This window comes from Struthio camelus, chromosome 10 (assembly GCF_040807025.1).
Source record: "Struthio camelus isolate bStrCam1 chromosome 10, bStrCam1.hap1, whole genome shotgun sequence".
Classification (NCBI taxonomy): Eukaryota; Metazoa; Chordata; class Aves; order Struthioniformes; family Struthionidae; genus Struthio; species Struthio camelus.
In genome coordinates, this window is record NC_090951.1 from 456420 (window position 1) to 471834 (window position 15415).

At 54.9% G+C, this 15415-nt stretch overlaps 1 protein-coding gene across 4 annotated transcripts; it reads right to left on the reverse strand.

Annotated features, from left to right (window-relative positions):
* Window positions 1-607: 607 nt before the first annotated feature.
* Window positions 608-15152, reverse strand: ZNF821 (zinc finger protein 821). Of its 4 annotated transcripts, XM_068955258.1 has the most exons (7): window positions 15030-15152; window positions 12781-12855; window positions 4989-5114; window positions 4669-4811; window positions 3971-4075; window positions 2897-3063; window positions 608-2176 (listed from the first exon to the last, which is right to left on the reverse strand). In XM_068955258.1, exons 2-7 carry the CDS (start codon window positions 12818-12820, stop codon window positions 1522-1524), a joined length of 1236 nt encoding a protein of 411 aa, XP_068811359.1. In that variant the 5' UTR covers window positions 12821-12855; window positions 15030-15152; the 3' UTR covers window positions 608-1521. The 4 variants fall into 4 exon arrangements, 2 of the variants coding, with proteins under 2 accessions (XP_068811359.1, XP_068811360.1); XM_068955259.1 differs by lacking the exon at window positions 3971-4075 and having other exon boundaries at window positions 1001-2176; XR_011143105.1 differs by lacking the exons at window positions 608-2176; window positions 2897-3063; window positions 3971-4075; window positions 4669-4811; window positions 4989-5114 and adding exons at window positions 8724-9341; window positions 10713-10803 and having other exon boundaries at window positions 15030-15093.
* Window positions 15153-15415: the final 263 nt, after the last annotated feature.

The following is a 15415-nucleotide window of genomic DNA, read 5'->3' on the forward strand; positions in this document are numbered from 1 at the left end:
GAGAGACAACAGGGGTTTTCAGTGTATTTAGACCACCATGTGACTGTACTGCAGACCTTAAGTGGAAATGCTATGGAAGCAGAAGGGTTCTTCAGGCTACAACACACAGGTGTGTAGCACATCAGTTTTCGGTAGGCTGCGGTTTGGGAACCACAGCGCTAAAGCATACATTTTAGATCCTTATTCTTAGAGAAGCCAAAGAGGGGAGAATGTACCACCCTTCTGCCCCCCGTGAGCCCTTTTGCTGCTAATGTTTTGCCTTCTTCAATTTGAACCTGCCTAGATTTAACTTTACATAGTTTTATAATTTCTGTAACATCGGGCACCTTGTCATTTAGATATGGGCTATGATGACATTCCCTTTGGCTACATCTTGAATAAAGTAAAGGAGGCTTGAATTCCTTACCATCACGTACATTTTTGCAGACAATTATCGTACCTTTCCATAGCTCCTCCCCGGCTCACCAGTTGTCTGCCTTTGTCCCATTGGTTTTGCTGCGGCGTGTGGAAGTGTGAGCAGCTTTCTCTTTCTGCCTGTGCTGTTCTGTTTACTAATGGTTCCCCACTACGAGCTCGTTGTTCACAGTGACCACTGAAAGTCATTGTTGGTCACAGAGGACTTTAATATGGGAATGAGTTCTTTGAGTGTGACCAGTGGTTCCAGGTGAGCATCTTTGCATTTGGCTGTATTAAAATGGTTGAACAAGCTCAGCTTACTAAGAAATCCATGCAGTATGAGAGAACTGATCTGTCCTAATGGTTTGCCATTCAATCAACTTTTTCATCTGCAAACTTGAAATACTATTTAAGTGAAAAATTAACTCATGAGTAGACCAGCAAACTTCTGTTCCCTGTGCGCTTACCTCAGGCAGCTTTTCTGTTAGTTTTTACATGGCGTATCTTAGAACAGGAACTCAATTTCCTCTTAGTTTTCCCATGGATGCTACTGCAAATAAGCACATAACAACAGAGTTAAGAGAGAGGGTGTACACAGCCATTTCCAGGGAGATTAAGTCCTCCTTTGCTTCCTTTTTATTGCCACAAGAGCGAGAGATTTATTCCCGGAGGACTGGCAAAGTCCTCAGCTCCATAAGTTATGCTGCAGTAAAGAAGCTCTTTTTTCAGTAAGGTAGGCTTGCTGCCTACAGCAGAACTACAGCAGCCCAACCCCAACTATGGTGCAAGGGTCCAAGCTCAGGATGAAGCAAAAGGCAAGGAAGGGGACTAAATAAATGTGAAAATTAATTTATTTTCCCCTCTAGTCACAGGCTGTGGTGTCACACCCTCCCCCCCCCCAAAGCAGCTTGCCTCCACAGGATCTGCCTGCCTCCCCCCAGGGCTACTTTGGCAGACATCTCTCAGCTCTGTTCACCTCCCATGTCCAGGAGAAAACAAGGCCGTATGAGGGAGGCTGGGCCTGGGAGAGTCAGCCAGGGCACCCACAGCAGCTACTGAGTAGAGAAGCCTGCTAGTGCCCCTGTGACAGGTGCCGCAGAGGTGGCACAGTCCTTGACCTGCAGCTCAATGCAGTCCACTGTTGTTCTGCTCCTCAAAGGCCATTTTGCCCAGCAGCTGGCTCTCCAGCTCAACGTTGCTCACTGGCAGCTGGAAGAAGTTCATTTCAGCTGCTAAAGCTGCCATGGCAGAGGGGTCCTGGCCAAACTGTGCCCGGAGCATCATGTCCATTTTCTCCAGGCGCCGCTTGAGCCTCTTGGCCTCACGCTCCCGGATGAGCCGGGCCTGCCGCTTCTCCGGGGTCTCGTTGGCGCGTTTCAGCCGCATGGCTTCTCGGTCCCTCTGCAGCCGTCGAGCCCTCTGTTCATCTGTCTCTTGCATTCGCTGCAGCCGCTTAGCCTCTCGATCCCGCATACGTCTCACTTCCCGTTCCTCAGGTGTCTCGTTGTCCCTCCGGCTCTTCTTGGCTGTGCGCTCCCGCTCCAAACGCTGCAGCCGCACTTCCAGGGGCTCGTTCTGCCGACGAAGCGCCCACTTTCGCACACCAGGTGTCTGTGCCTCCAGCAGCTTACGATAAGCAGCACAGTTGTTGCACACTAGCAGGATGCCTGCAGGATACACAGGGGCATGAAAAGCAATGTCCTTCCCCTCAACACTGGAGGGGCCTTCACTCTGCGGTGGGGGCAGGTGTTCTGCACTGAGCACCTCTGGCAGCTTCTCGCTGGAAAGCAAAAGAGCAGCGAATCAGAGACCTGGTGCTGACAAAGAGTCCCCAGCTCATGCTCTGCCTAGGGGATGCAAGGAACAGTGCCCCTGCTCCTGCCAAGACGTGTCTGCATAGCTAAAACCAAGCAACATCATATACAGGAGTAGGAAGGGGGTTAGTGAGCCCAGCACAGTGTCTGGGTTGGGAGAGAGCAAAGGCAGGAATTTTCCAGCAAGCTGCTCCTCCCCATCATCGCTGGGTTTCTCTCTTCAGCCCTGTTCCACTAGCCAGTGGCTAAACTTCCACCAGGCAGTACGCAAACTAGGAACGTTTTGGTTTCTGCCTCTAGTCCTGCCCTGGAAATAAGAAACCTGCTAGGCGGACTCAAAAACACTGGCCAGCGCCGACCTAGCCTGATGGACTGCTGGGCAAGGGAAGCAATGGTTGTTCTCCAGCAGCTGGAGACGCCAGTGCTCATTGCACAGTTCTAGTTCTTCGCAGACCTAAGGAACCGGTAGGAACGTTTTAGCAGCATGGCTTAGGGAGGTCTAGCCCTTAGCAGGTGATGTGGAACGGTAGGCAGGAAGGGCTTGAGGGACTGTTGCTTGCTGGGGGTGTTCACAGCTCTCCAGGCATTAGGAGGGCCAGAGACATGATTCCCGCATCATTTAAAGCAACTCGCTTAATCTTTACCATGGGTGCCCTAGCCCACTCACCAGCCAGGGTGACCCTGACCTGTTGAATGTGGCGTGGCTGGTGAAGCGTGCTCCGCACACTGCGCAGTTGGACAGCTGGTCCTCTGAGTGGATCAGGAGATGTCGCCCAAGAGATCCGGGTGAGCTGAGGGCTCTGCCGCATACAGGACACATGTAGCTCTTGGCGCTCACCACAGCTGCAGTGTGCTGCAAAGCAACCATTAGGTTGTTAGTGAAAATTGTCCAGCCCCCTGCCCAGCCTGAGGCGCGCTCAACAGCAAACCACTTAGTTCAGCCTCTTGAAATAGGACCATTTGACCACTAAAACCTTTGCCTGGGAGCTCCTTGTCCAAGCGCAAGACATTTGGGGCGTCACAGATTAAACAGCAAGGAGGAAACCTTTCCTACAGCTCCACCCTAGTACAAGAGAAACAGGGCCAAAACACTTGGATCAGAAGAACTGGCCCTTGTTTTCAGGAGTGCTGCTCCTGAGTGCAGCTCTGAGGAGCTGCTTTTGCTGGACAAAGCATGACTGGACTAACAGGGGGCAGGATGCCGATGAGGAAGCGCTCACGATAACAGTAGCTGGAGCTAGTGACAGGTGACCAGTTCAGTATTGCTTCATTCCTCCTTTTACGGACTTTGATGTGCTATGAAGAGAGCCCTGACAACAAAACCTGTGAGATCCCAGCACAGATTTCCTGCAACACTGGAGTCATTTCAGAGAAAGAACAGCCGTTGTCATGGGTAGGAACTGTGATAAAGGGGCAGAATAAAGAACTGAGCGATGAGGAGTGTTCCTTATCTCACTGAGTGATGCAAAATTGCTTCTGCGTTTAATCTGAAGGAACTGCCTGGAACTGCTGCAGTGACTGCCTTGGGAAAGAGCTGCGTTCTCCAGATCACCGCACAGGTGTCTTGCTGCTTCTTGCCCCAGGACTCTCTCTGGACTATCTGCTGTAACCTTCAATCACATCCTAGCTAGAAGCTCAGTTCTGTGGCTGCAAAGACCATAAGGAAGTCACCCTGTGCCCCTTGAGGATTGTTTCTGGATTTTGGGGCAGCTGAGGGGGTTAGGGCCAGAGATATCCCATGGTTTGGAACCATCCCCTACCTGGTATACATGAGCAATGAGCTGCTCTCTGCTTCCACACTCCAGCTGGCAGAGGGGGCACTGTGACAGCCCCAGCATGGGGTCAGCATTCAAACCCTCAGGCGCCTACAAGGGAGGGAAAGCCATTCTGGTGTAAGGCACGCAGATCCTCATGTAGCCACCCCACCCTCCCTCAGCATCTACTCAGCGCTGCGCACAGGTCTTGCACAGACCAGGTGCGATGCCCAGTCCCGCTGAGGCTGGTTGGCTGCTCTGGCAATAAGGAAGACAGTCCAAAATTTCCTTTCTGCAACCTCTGAGCAAAACTCCTGTGGTCTCAGGGAAGAAAAACAAAAACAGAGGCCTCATGGCCTCTACTTGCACCTAAGCTCTTGCCAGCCCAGTGGGTCTGGTAGATAAGACCTGCTCTGTCGTAGGAGGGAAGGGGAAGTCAGCCAGAGAAAGGAGCTGGAACTGGGCACACTCTGCAGAGACAGCTTCTCGGCCAGCCAGGAGAATGGCAGCTTGTCCCTGCTATCTCCTGTGGCTGGCAGCCCAAGAGCTCTTCATACCATTTCCTCCTGCCTGGAGAGGCTCTTTGGAGGAGGTGAGAGGGGGAAGGAGAAGATAAGAAATCTTGGTGAGGAGAGGAGGGTGTTTAGACAGTGCCCTTCTCTCTCCCAGGGAGGAGAGAGAGAGTGCGGTGCCAGGACACTTGCCTTGTGTTCTCCCATCGGTGGGGTTCCAGCCACAGGTTGTTCTGCATTCTCTAATTCTTTTTTCACTTTCACCATTGAGCCATCCTCCTCAGACGTATGGGAAGAAACTTCATCCTGTGTGGTTTCCTCATCGTCACTGTCACCTGGAACACACACAGCAATTGCTCCAAGCCCATGCAAGAGCCGAGGGCTGGCCCAGAGGAGGAGGTGGATGGGGCAGGCCTCAGAGACCTCCCCAAGCTGTGCTGCCCCCAGCCCCACCCCTCCTCAACGTCCTCCCAGGCCACTGCCTCACCACTGCTACAAGGGGCAAAACTCACTGCTGCTGGAGTCATGGTCTTGCAGCTGAGGAATAGCTGGCCTCTGGTCCCCAAGAGCTGCAGGAAAGTCGTTTTTCATCATGGCTTGGCGGGCTTGCTCCTCCAGCCCTGCGAAGACTTGCTCCCCTGGCAGCCACAAGGACAAAAAGTCAGACTGATGCCATCCCACTGTTTCCACCACCAAAGGCATGGGGTTGCTCACGGGCGCTGTGCAGAACCTCTAAAGCCACCTCTTCCAAAACACGCAGATAACCTCTGTGCCCGCCTGTCCCGTAACACCAACCTCCCGCACCTGTGACACGAGGCCAATCCCCAGGTCTCCAACAGTCTCGCTAGTGAAAATGTCTGGCATCAGGCTGCTCACGGCATACCCTTATGTACCATGAGGAGGTGTCATCACGTGTCAGGAGCCTGCCAGGCCCCACACAGGCCCCCTGCCTGCCGGTGGGACTGCAGCACAGGCGCGCGGGCGCCACGCAGGGGTGATGGCCACGTCCCAAGCCAAGCACAGTGCTCTAAGGCTCTTCGAAATCCTTCCCTGCTGTAACAGGCAGCCAGCTGTACTGCAGCAGACCGCGGTACTGGCCAGGGTATTCAGAAAGCAGCCCAACTGTATTAAGGTTTGGGAAAGCACCGATATTAGTGCTTTTGTGATTCCCAAGCTAGGTTAAAGTAATGTTTAAATAGAGGCTCTATTTTTCTCTCTGTACTTCCTTGCTGTGTAACTACAGGGCAGACTAAGTCTGTGTGCCTGCCTTAACTGCGGTCTTCCATAGCTTAAAATCATTACAACTCCTCAGCCAAACTCTAAATATTCTAGGTTGGCATTTCCTGCTTATAATATTTGTCATGTTTCCTTGCCGTGTAGTCCCACTGCAACAGTCTCATCCTTAACATAGCCATCATGTAACATTTGTTTGTGAATTTTTTTCTGCAGTTATTAAAAAGTTCCATAGGCAGCAAATAATTAACCAGATAAAATGCTATCCTACGCTTTTCCTAGCTATTTGGAGAAAGAAAATTATATATATTTTTAATTAGCTTAATGGACTGGGCTCTGTCCGGTGGTCCACGCTGGCGGCCCAGAAGCTGGGTACGGATCAGGAGCAGCTGGAGCGCAGCGGAAGAGCACAAACCCTGGCACAGCCTGACCAGCTTACGGAGGAGGAGCTTTGCCGGCACGGCCTGGGGCTGCGGCCACGCACAGCCTGCTCCCCCGGCCTCCTCCACAGGGCAAGCAGCCTTCCTTCAGCATCCAGCTCCCCCTCCGCTCTGCCGAGCCCGCTGGTCTCTTCCTCTCACCCAGTCTCCTGACTAAATGTTTCAACAGGTAGGCCTGGACATTCGCAGGCAAGATATTCGGGATTGCCGTTTATTGGTATTCTTTTTCATCACGTATATTTCTCCTTCAAGAGAGACAGACATGAAAATGTTCTGGTCTCTTCCCAAAGGCCTGGCACCTCCTCCCGCCGCAGCCCAGAGGCTGTCCCCAGCCCGCCCCCAACGGCCTCCTGCCCCCGTGGGCCGCGGACAAGCTGCCCTGCGGGGAGGCGTCTCGGGGCTGGCGCTCTCCCGCTCGCGTCATGGGTAACTTGCTTCACCAGCCTGCCTTATCCTGGCCACCATCACTCTGGGTGACACCATACATGCTCGAAAGGGAAAACTGTAAGGGAGTGAGCCCAGACACCTGAGATGCTTTCGGAGGAGAGCTTGCGGTCTGCTTTGTTGCCAACAGCAGACACTGATCACTGATATATCTCAACTCAACAGCAGAACAGGAGATGCCAAACACATTGGAAGAAGGCAATTATTTGAGCTTCTCTGAAAGAAAACTTATGGCAGCAATCTCTGCTAAGGAAAACTTTCAGTGCCAAAGAATAACGGCAAAAGCCAAACATTATTTTTCACATTAAAACAGATGGCCTTCCTCCAGAGGTAGTCATGACTTGCTTCTATCAGTGGATGAGCTGGGAGTATTTGGGACAAAGTGCTAAAGTTCCCAAAGTTCCAGCTTTTTAATTACATTTATCAACCAATTTGTAAGTTCTCAGGAACTACTCAAAGCACAAATACACATATGCCAAGGAAGATGACATATGTTTTTCACATGTAACAAAGAAGTCAAAACACAGCTTTCAGAACAAAATCGAACCTTTCAGTATAGGGTCACAACTAGCACCAATATAAGCAGGGAGTTGCATTCTTGGCCCTTTGAGAGAGGACCAGTTTGGTTACAGCAACCGGTGCTTTCCCCCGTGCTCTGCTGTTTCAGCCAGCTTTGCCCCGTACTCACACTGCCTTTCTGGTGCTTACCTCACAGGTTCTGGCATTGCTCTACAAAGTAGTAACTTTTGTCAGATTTCAAAGACCTTCAGAAGTTTCACGGAGACTGGGGGAGAAGAGGTTGAGTTCCCAGCATCCCCATGGAGGTTTCCAAAAGCATTTGAAGGCCTTCAGCGTTCTTTCTCAGAAACGCGAGAAAGATTTCTGTAGAGGGCTTGGGAACACAATCCACATGGGCTGAAGAGAGGTGCTGCAGAGCACCCTAAATCTTACCTGCCACTGAAAGCAGCAGGTGCCCCGGTTATTGCTGTGACACACGTGCTCCAGCCAGGACCCATTCAAGCAACACTGAATGGTTTTCATAACCTGGAGCGCGGCTTTTGTCTGCACCACAGCCCCACGTTGGTGGGACTGAGATACAGGTCGTGTATTAACAGCAGAGACCACAGAATTACAGTGTCTCTCTGAGAAGCAGGTCTCCACAACCAACCAGGAAAAGAGCCCCGAGACAAAACGAGCGTTGCAAGTAAAAGGGAAAGTATGCTGAAATGAGGAAACCTGTGATACACAGAACAGATGTAAAACTACAGTGGAAGACAAGCGTGTAGAAGACAGGCATGTCTTCTACAGCAGAAGACAGGCATGACAGCCTGTGTCAGAGTTACAAAGCAGGACTCCCAAACACCACTGCAACTGCTAGTGGAAGCACAGTTTTGTGTTTGTTTTCTTCCCCCTTTCCCCTTCCAGATGGCTTACGTCTCCCCTAAGCAGCAGCCCAGAGCATAACAGCAGGTAGGTTCCTGCTCAGAGACAGAGACTGTGCAGACAGTCTGTAGTGTCAGGGTTTTAAAACGCTGTGATCTTTGTAAGAGATGACAGAGGAGGGGACTCTGTTCCTATCAGGAAAACTAACGTAAATCACAACAACCAACAGAGTGATCACGTCTGTCGAGTCTCTTTCTGTATAACACATGCAAAACCAGGTTAAAATTGATTCAGCACAGTGCAAAGAACTATCGGCTTACAGCTAGAAATGCAAACTGTTAACCAAACCACTGCTGTTGGCACTCAACATCTTGTATGTTCCCCACTAGCCTCTATCTAAAAGGCATCATGGCATTGGGAAAAAAACTTTTTAAAACTCTATCTTTTGCTGATATGGATTTTCTTGTGTATTAAACTAATATTGTTTCCCAAAGAATCCAGGGAGGAGCGTTCTGTTCATCCACTTACGGACTAAGTCATACTTTGATGTAGCTTTACTGCTTTAATGTTTGATGGGTACAGTGTTACGCCTTTATTGTTTCTGCACACTTATGCTCAGACACGAACACTTACCCCTCATCCCGTTCAATTACAGTTATATTCATTTGGAATGGAATAAGAGAGGAAATAGCTTTAAGATCACCACTATCAGTAAAGAACATTATGCTCAATATTGAATGCACAGACTCTTCTCCAGAAGTTTCTTTATTAAATACAAAAAGGGCTGCAGGCTGACTGCAACACCAAAACAAGTGACTGTATTTGTTTTACAAACAGCTAGAGATGTAGGACAGTGAAAGGTCATACAAATGCCTCTGCTCTGTGTTCCAGTTCTCCTCTCCACAGTCTTGTAAATGAGTGGGATGCCAGGAGAGCAGCTGTAAAAGTAGGGGCAGCCCTGTGGAACTGTGCAACAGGGGCAGTCATGACTGCTAGGGTCTGGTGGTGTATCAGCTTGGCAGCCAGAAATCATTTTTCCTGAGCCCTTCCCTTCTTGAACTGTATGAATGCAGGACAACTCTCAGGTGTTCTGGAAAATAAACAAATAAACAAACAACCCCCACCTGAAAACCCACAAAACAAAATCAAAAGAAACTCTGCATCATTCCCCTGTCTTTCTTCCTAAACGGAAAGGTCTCTCAGAGATGAGCCACTTTCTCCCCACATCAGTTTAAAGTCCCTGTTCATGTAGGTCTTCTCTGTGTTCCTTTCCTGGACCTGAAATTTGCAAGTCTTTCCACCACTGTGAATCTAGTCCACCTGCCCCATCGCTATTCTGGGTTGTCCACACTGCTGTAGTGGTTACTGAAATGAAAAACAACAATTGAAAGAGTTAATAACCACAGCCCACAGAGCACTTTAAGAATGAAGGATTGTGATGCAAGTAACAATTTCTGCTTAGTTTGGAATGCTGTGTGCTACTTCTTGCGAGGTACTTTCTCCTCAAGGTGGGGATATTAAAGACAGCAGAATTCAAGGAACACTGAAGAGCATAGGGTATGTGTGTATCAGAGGGCGAGGGAAGGAAATGCAGGATTAATGGGATATTGGGACATGATAAATAGCTAGGAAGTGGTAATTAATTTGACTAGCAAAGGCTGTTTTCAAGACTTCTCAAATAAGCATCGCTTGCAAAGGGTACAAGCCATAGAAAGACAAGCAGCTCATGGGACAGCAGGGAGAGAAGGGGAAAAAGAAACCCTAAAACCTGCAGCAGAACTTTTGGCAAGCACGAGAACAGTGGACTAGCTCACAACTGATGGAGTGAGAGCGCAGCAATGGATGGGCTTGAGTGCAAGATCAGATGATTTGCTCAGAGAGATGTTATACTTTCAAGACTGGGAAAAAATGAAGACCAAATTGAACTAATGAAGATTTCTCCACATGAACAAGAGAACTGCATTGTATTTTCCAATTCAATAAGGAGTGGGCAATGCAATAAGTATATCCCAGTATCGCAGTTTTATTTGTAATCGCTTTGTTGGGTGAAGGTGTTTTTCATGGCCCATGTGGCCAAGCAAAATGAAATTATTAAGAGCCACTTATGTGCTGCAGCCCTGCCAAAGGGGAAACGGCTACAGTCAGAATTGTAGAAGCCCTGGCCATTGTGCAGAATGAGACTTTTGCGATAACAGTAACTTTTATGCTGTTTCTGTATAATTTTAAATTTCCTCCCACTTCACCTTCCATTTCAAACCATTTGACTTGTAACCATACAACTTCCCAGCCAGTCACTCTGCACGCCAAACAAAGTGCTTCTGTACTAATTGGGGACAGCAAACCATGTTGTTGTGAGAGCGAGGTTAGATGAGGGGCATGCCAAGCCTGGGACATTACAAGGGGTGGCACTGAGCAAGCCAGGGAGAGCTCTGCAGCTGTTGCCCAAGTGAATCTGAGAAGGAAGATAACGTGGAGCGGTCAAGCAAGGAAGTAGGCACAATCCTTCCATGAATGTGTCCAATTAGGCATTCACAGTGGTATTTTTGTGATTCCAAAAAGCAGTTCCCCAGCCCCAAAGCCTGGCAAATCAGACCCCAGTTGCAGACAACTGCATAAAAAGCTGCATACCTGCGATCCCTTTTATTCCTCTCCTCCCAAACCATTTCAGTCCCTGTGAAGAAGTCTCAGTAACGTGCCTGCTATCTCTCAGCCTGACTCCTTATTCTGCTGGCTCACCCAGTTCTTGGAGCTGACGCTCTCTCCGATCATCCTCGTCATTCACCAGTGCTCTGCATGGCATTTCTGGGCCCTCCAGATACACAGCAGGCTAGGTAGACAGAGAAGTCCCAACGATGGTGAACGGTGGTGTTCATCATAAGGCAGACAAGTTTTCCATCGCAAGGTGGAGACATCATCACTGTCATTTGCCTTGTATCTTTCAGTCCCTTTATCTTCTTGTGGTTCTGCTTGCTGCTCTTGGTGACTCCCATCCAATAGTTGCTCTGATAGCTAATGTATTGCATGTAAAGGAGGTAAACTGGTCCCAGACCTCCTCTCTCTAAGGCGTATCAGATACCATACCTCAACCTCATGCCCGCTGGTAGCACGCTTGTCAGACAGACTCCCCTGAGACCAAAACTAGTGATGCAATCACTTCTGTTGCAGATATTAAAGGTAATGTTCACTGTGAAAACAGTGCACAACTGAACTCCGTAGTTCTGTATATAACAGTACTAGCTTCTGAGGAACGTAACCCTAATGCAGTGGAGTGCAGAAGAGCAAACAGAGAGTCCACCCGAACACCATGGGAAAGCTACCTGCTACCCTTCGGTCTCCATACATCCAGACTCTACACCAGCGGAGATGGCACAAGAGCGTGCTGTATGTAAGTCTAATCTAAACAGCAGCAAGTAATAGCTGTGCACTCTTGGAAGCAAGTACACGTGGATGCAAGATGTGTTACTGGCATGGTAGGAGAAAACACAGGACGTATCAAATATCTCTAACGAGGACAATTCCAAAGCCATTAATGTACTAGCAGGCAAATCAAAGCTGCACTGTGCCCAGCGTTGAACCCAGCACAGAGAAGCAGGAATTGGAGAGCACAAGTCACAGCGCAGCTGCCGAAAGTCAGCCCTCAATGCTCTTACACCAGCCACCAAGAAAAGCTTTGTCAGCCCACCCGTGCACAGCTCTAGCAGCCTAGTAGCAGGCTCTCAGACCCCAGACAGAGGTAATTCTCCCCAATATACAATCCCAAACAGAGGCAATTTTCCACATTACACTTGCTGAGTGTGCAGAGAGCAGCATGCATAGATTTCTGTTGCCCTACCCATACATACAGAGAGCGCAGAGAAACACAGAGACATGCAAGGCAGCAGCATCGGCAAAGTGAGATGCTGTGAGGGCTGCAGCGTTCAGCGCTCAGTCCCGTGCTCGCAGCAGCTGCGACGCCCTAGCAATACCTCTGCCTTCTCACCTCAGCAGCCTTGCTTCCACATTGTCCCAAAAGCGGGAACTTTTTGTCCTCTCTCCCGCCCTGAGTTCAGACATGTCTCCAGCCACAAGGCCGGGCTTATGCAAGAGCGTATCTCCCGTCCCCCCTCCTGGTTTTCCTCTGCTACAGCCGAACAACAGCTGTAGACGTGCGGTTTCCACTCCGCGGCCCAACACCGGTACGGCTGCCTCCCGGCGCCTCTAACAGCTCGCAGTAGCCTGCCCGCGGGAAGCCTGATGCGCAGCACCTTCAGCTGCTCCGCTACAGGACAAAGGCCGGGCTCTCGACAGCGCTGGACGACCAGAGAACTGTCCTCTCAGCTGAGATCAAGAAAGATCTGCCCGCTCGCTGACTGGGTCGCTGCCCGCTCCCGCAAGGAACGGGCACACGGCTCTCTACGCCATCCGGCAGGAAACGGGGGTACAGCGCGCGGAGGTGTCGTGCCGGGGCCAGGCAGCGGAGCCTGTGGCAGGGCGAAGCTGAGGAGCCAGCACGCGCTGGCTTCCAGCCACCCGCCCAGAAGTCCCTCGGCTCCCCAAAGTCACATGTCTAGCACAGCGGCTCGCGCCCGCGGCGCTGCGGACGCAAAGCGCGGCTGCCCTCCCCGGGCGCGCTCCTCTCTCCGCCGCGTCAGCCGTCCGCCCAGGCTTATGGCGGCCCCGGAGGCGGCCGGCCCCGCTCGCGGGCCGCAGGCGGGCGGCAGCGCGGCGGAGGGCCCGCTCCCCGCCAGCTGCAGCGTCCCGCCGCCCCTGCTGCCCGGCCGGCCCGCTGCCCGGCCGGCCCCGTCCTCTGAGGCACCATACTCACAGGGAACTTTGTTGGGAGTGGTCTGCTTCCGACGGGACATGGTTCCCCGGGCCGGTCCCGCGGCGGAGGGCTCGCCTGAGGGAGCGGAGCGCAGCAGAGCAGAGGCGGTCAGGCGCGCGCGGCCGGGGGCCGAGCCCGCCCCGCTCCCAGGGGGCCGGGACCCGGGCCGAAGCCCTCCCGCCTCCCCCGCGCGCCCAGGCCGGGGCCCCGACCGACCTCGGCCGCCGGCGCGGCCCTCGCTGCCTGCCCGGGCGCTGGCGGGGCCCGAGGCCCCACCGCGGCCGCCGGGGACACGCTCCGGGGCAGGCGCGGGCTGGCCCCACTATGGCCACAGCCCCACCATGGCCCCACCACAACCATGGCCCAACCACAGCCCTGGCCCCACCACAGCCCTGGCCCCACCACAGCCATGGCCCAACCACAGCCCTGGCCCCACAATGGCCCCACCACAACCATGGCCCCACCCAGCCATGGCCTCACCATGGTCGCAGCCCCACCACAGCCCCAGCCCCACAATGGCCCCACCACAACCATGGCCCCACCACAGCCCTGGCCCAACCACAGCCCTGGCCCCACCACAGCCCCACAATGGCCCCACCCCAGCCCTGGCCCCACCACAGCCCTGGCCTCACCCAGCCATGGCCCAACCACAGCCATGGCCTCACCACGGTCGCAGCCCCACCACAGCCCCAGCCCCACAATGGCCCCACCACAACCATGGCCCCACCACAGCCATGGCCTCACCATGGTTGTGGCCCAACCACAGCCCTGGCCCCACCACAGCCCCACAATGGCCCCACCACAGCCCTGGCCCCATCACAGCCCTGGCCCAACCACAGCCCCGGCTCCACCACAGCCCCAGCCCCACAATGGCCCCACCACAACCATGGCCCCACCACAGCCATGGCCCAACCACAGCCACGGCCCCACAATGGCCCCACCACAACCATGGCCCCACCACAGCCACAGCCCCACAATGGCCCCACCACAGCCATGGCCCCACCACAGCCATGGCACAACCACAGCCACGGCCCCACAATGGCCCCACCACAGCCCTGGCCTCACCCAGCCATGGCCCAACCACAGCCATGGCCTCACCACGGTCACAGCCCCACCACAGCCCCAGCCCCAGCATGGCCCCACCACAGCCCTGGCCCCACCCAGCCCTGACCCCACCACAGCCATGGCCCAACCACAGCCCTGGCCCCACAATGGCCCCACCACAGCCCTGGCCCCACCACAGCCATGGCCCCACAATGGCCCCACCACAGCCATGGCCCAACCACAGCCATGGCCTCACCACGGTCGTGGCCCAACCACAGCCCCAGCCCCAGCCCCACCATGGCCACAGCCCCACCATGGCCCTGGCCCCACCACACTCGCAGCCCCAACATGGCCGTGGCCTCCCCACAGCCCCATCATGGCCCCCTCACGGCCGCATCATGGCCATGGCCCACCACGGTCGCAGCCCCACCACGGCCATGGTCCCCCCATGGCCCCATCATGGACATGGTCCACCATGGTGCATCATGGCCATGGCCCACCACGATCGCAGCCCCACCACGGCCATGGTCCCCTCAACGGCCCCATCATAGCCGTGGCCCCACCACGGCCACAGCCCAGGGCCTGGCAGCGGAGGGAGCCGAGGGGGCCACCGCAGACGGACACACGGAGGGGAGCGATGCAGCTGCTCCTGCCCTGCTGGGCCTGCTGCCTCCCACGGTGACCCCCGTGTCCCCCCCGTCGGGGGCCTGGGGACGGTGGGGGACAGAGGGGGCCGCGCCGACCCCCGTGTCCCCCCCGTCGGGGGCCTGGGGACGGAGGGGGCTGCGCCGACCCCCGCGTCCCCCCCGTCGGGGGCCTGGGGACGGAGGGGGCCACGCTGACCCCCGCATCCCCCAGACTGGGAGGCCGGGTGTGACCCCAACAACTCGAGACAGAGGGACGAAAGCAGGCGCTGAGCCCCCAGTCTCCCCGAGGTGGACAGACAGACCCGGGGATGCAGCCCGGACACATGGACGGGGGGATCCAGCCTGGACCCCCGGATCCCCTCGGACCCGCCCGGACCCCCGACCCTCCGGCAGTGGTGCATCCCGCTCGGCGGCAGCGGCAGCGGCAGCGGCCCGGGGGCTCCGGGTGCGGCAGGCGGAGCGGGGCGCAGCGCAGACAGACCGACCCGGCCCGGACGGACCCGCGCCCCCCCCGCCCCTCGCAGCCGGCCCGGCCCGGCCCAACCCGACCCGCCTTACCCGGCCGCGCCGCGCCGGGAGCCGCAGACAGACAAAGGGCCGGACAGACAGACGGGCAAGATGGCGCCGCCGCGGAGCGCGCAGCGCGGGCACGGCTCAGCTCGGCTCAGCTCGGCACGGCACAGCACGGCTCGGCTCGGCTCGGCACGGCTCGGCACGGCACAGCTCGGCTCGGCACGGCTCGGCACGGCTCAGCTCGGCTCGGCACGGCACGGCACGGCTCAGCTCGGCTCGGCACGGCACGGCACGGCACAGCTCGGCTCGGCACGGCTCGGCACGGCTCGGCTCGGCTTGGCACGGCACGGCTCGGCACGGCACAGCACAGCTCGGCTTGGCACGGCACGGCACGGCACGGCTCGGCTCGGCTCGGCACGGCTCGGCACGGC

Excerpts from the sequence above, each read along its gene's own strand:
- ZNF821 (XM_068955258.1), bottom strand. The coding sequence starts at position 12,820 with ATGTCCCGTCGGAAGCAGACCACTCCCAACAAAGTTCCCT. Across the intron at positions 3,064-3,970 it reads TCATTGCTCATGTATACCAG|CACACTGCAGCTGTGGTGAG; the intron begins GTAGGGGATGGT and ends GTTGCTTTGCAG. Across the intron at positions 2,177-2,896 it reads AGCCACGCCACATTCAACAG|CGAGAAGCTGCCAGAGGTGC; the intron begins GTCAGGGTCACC and ends TTTGCTTTCCAG.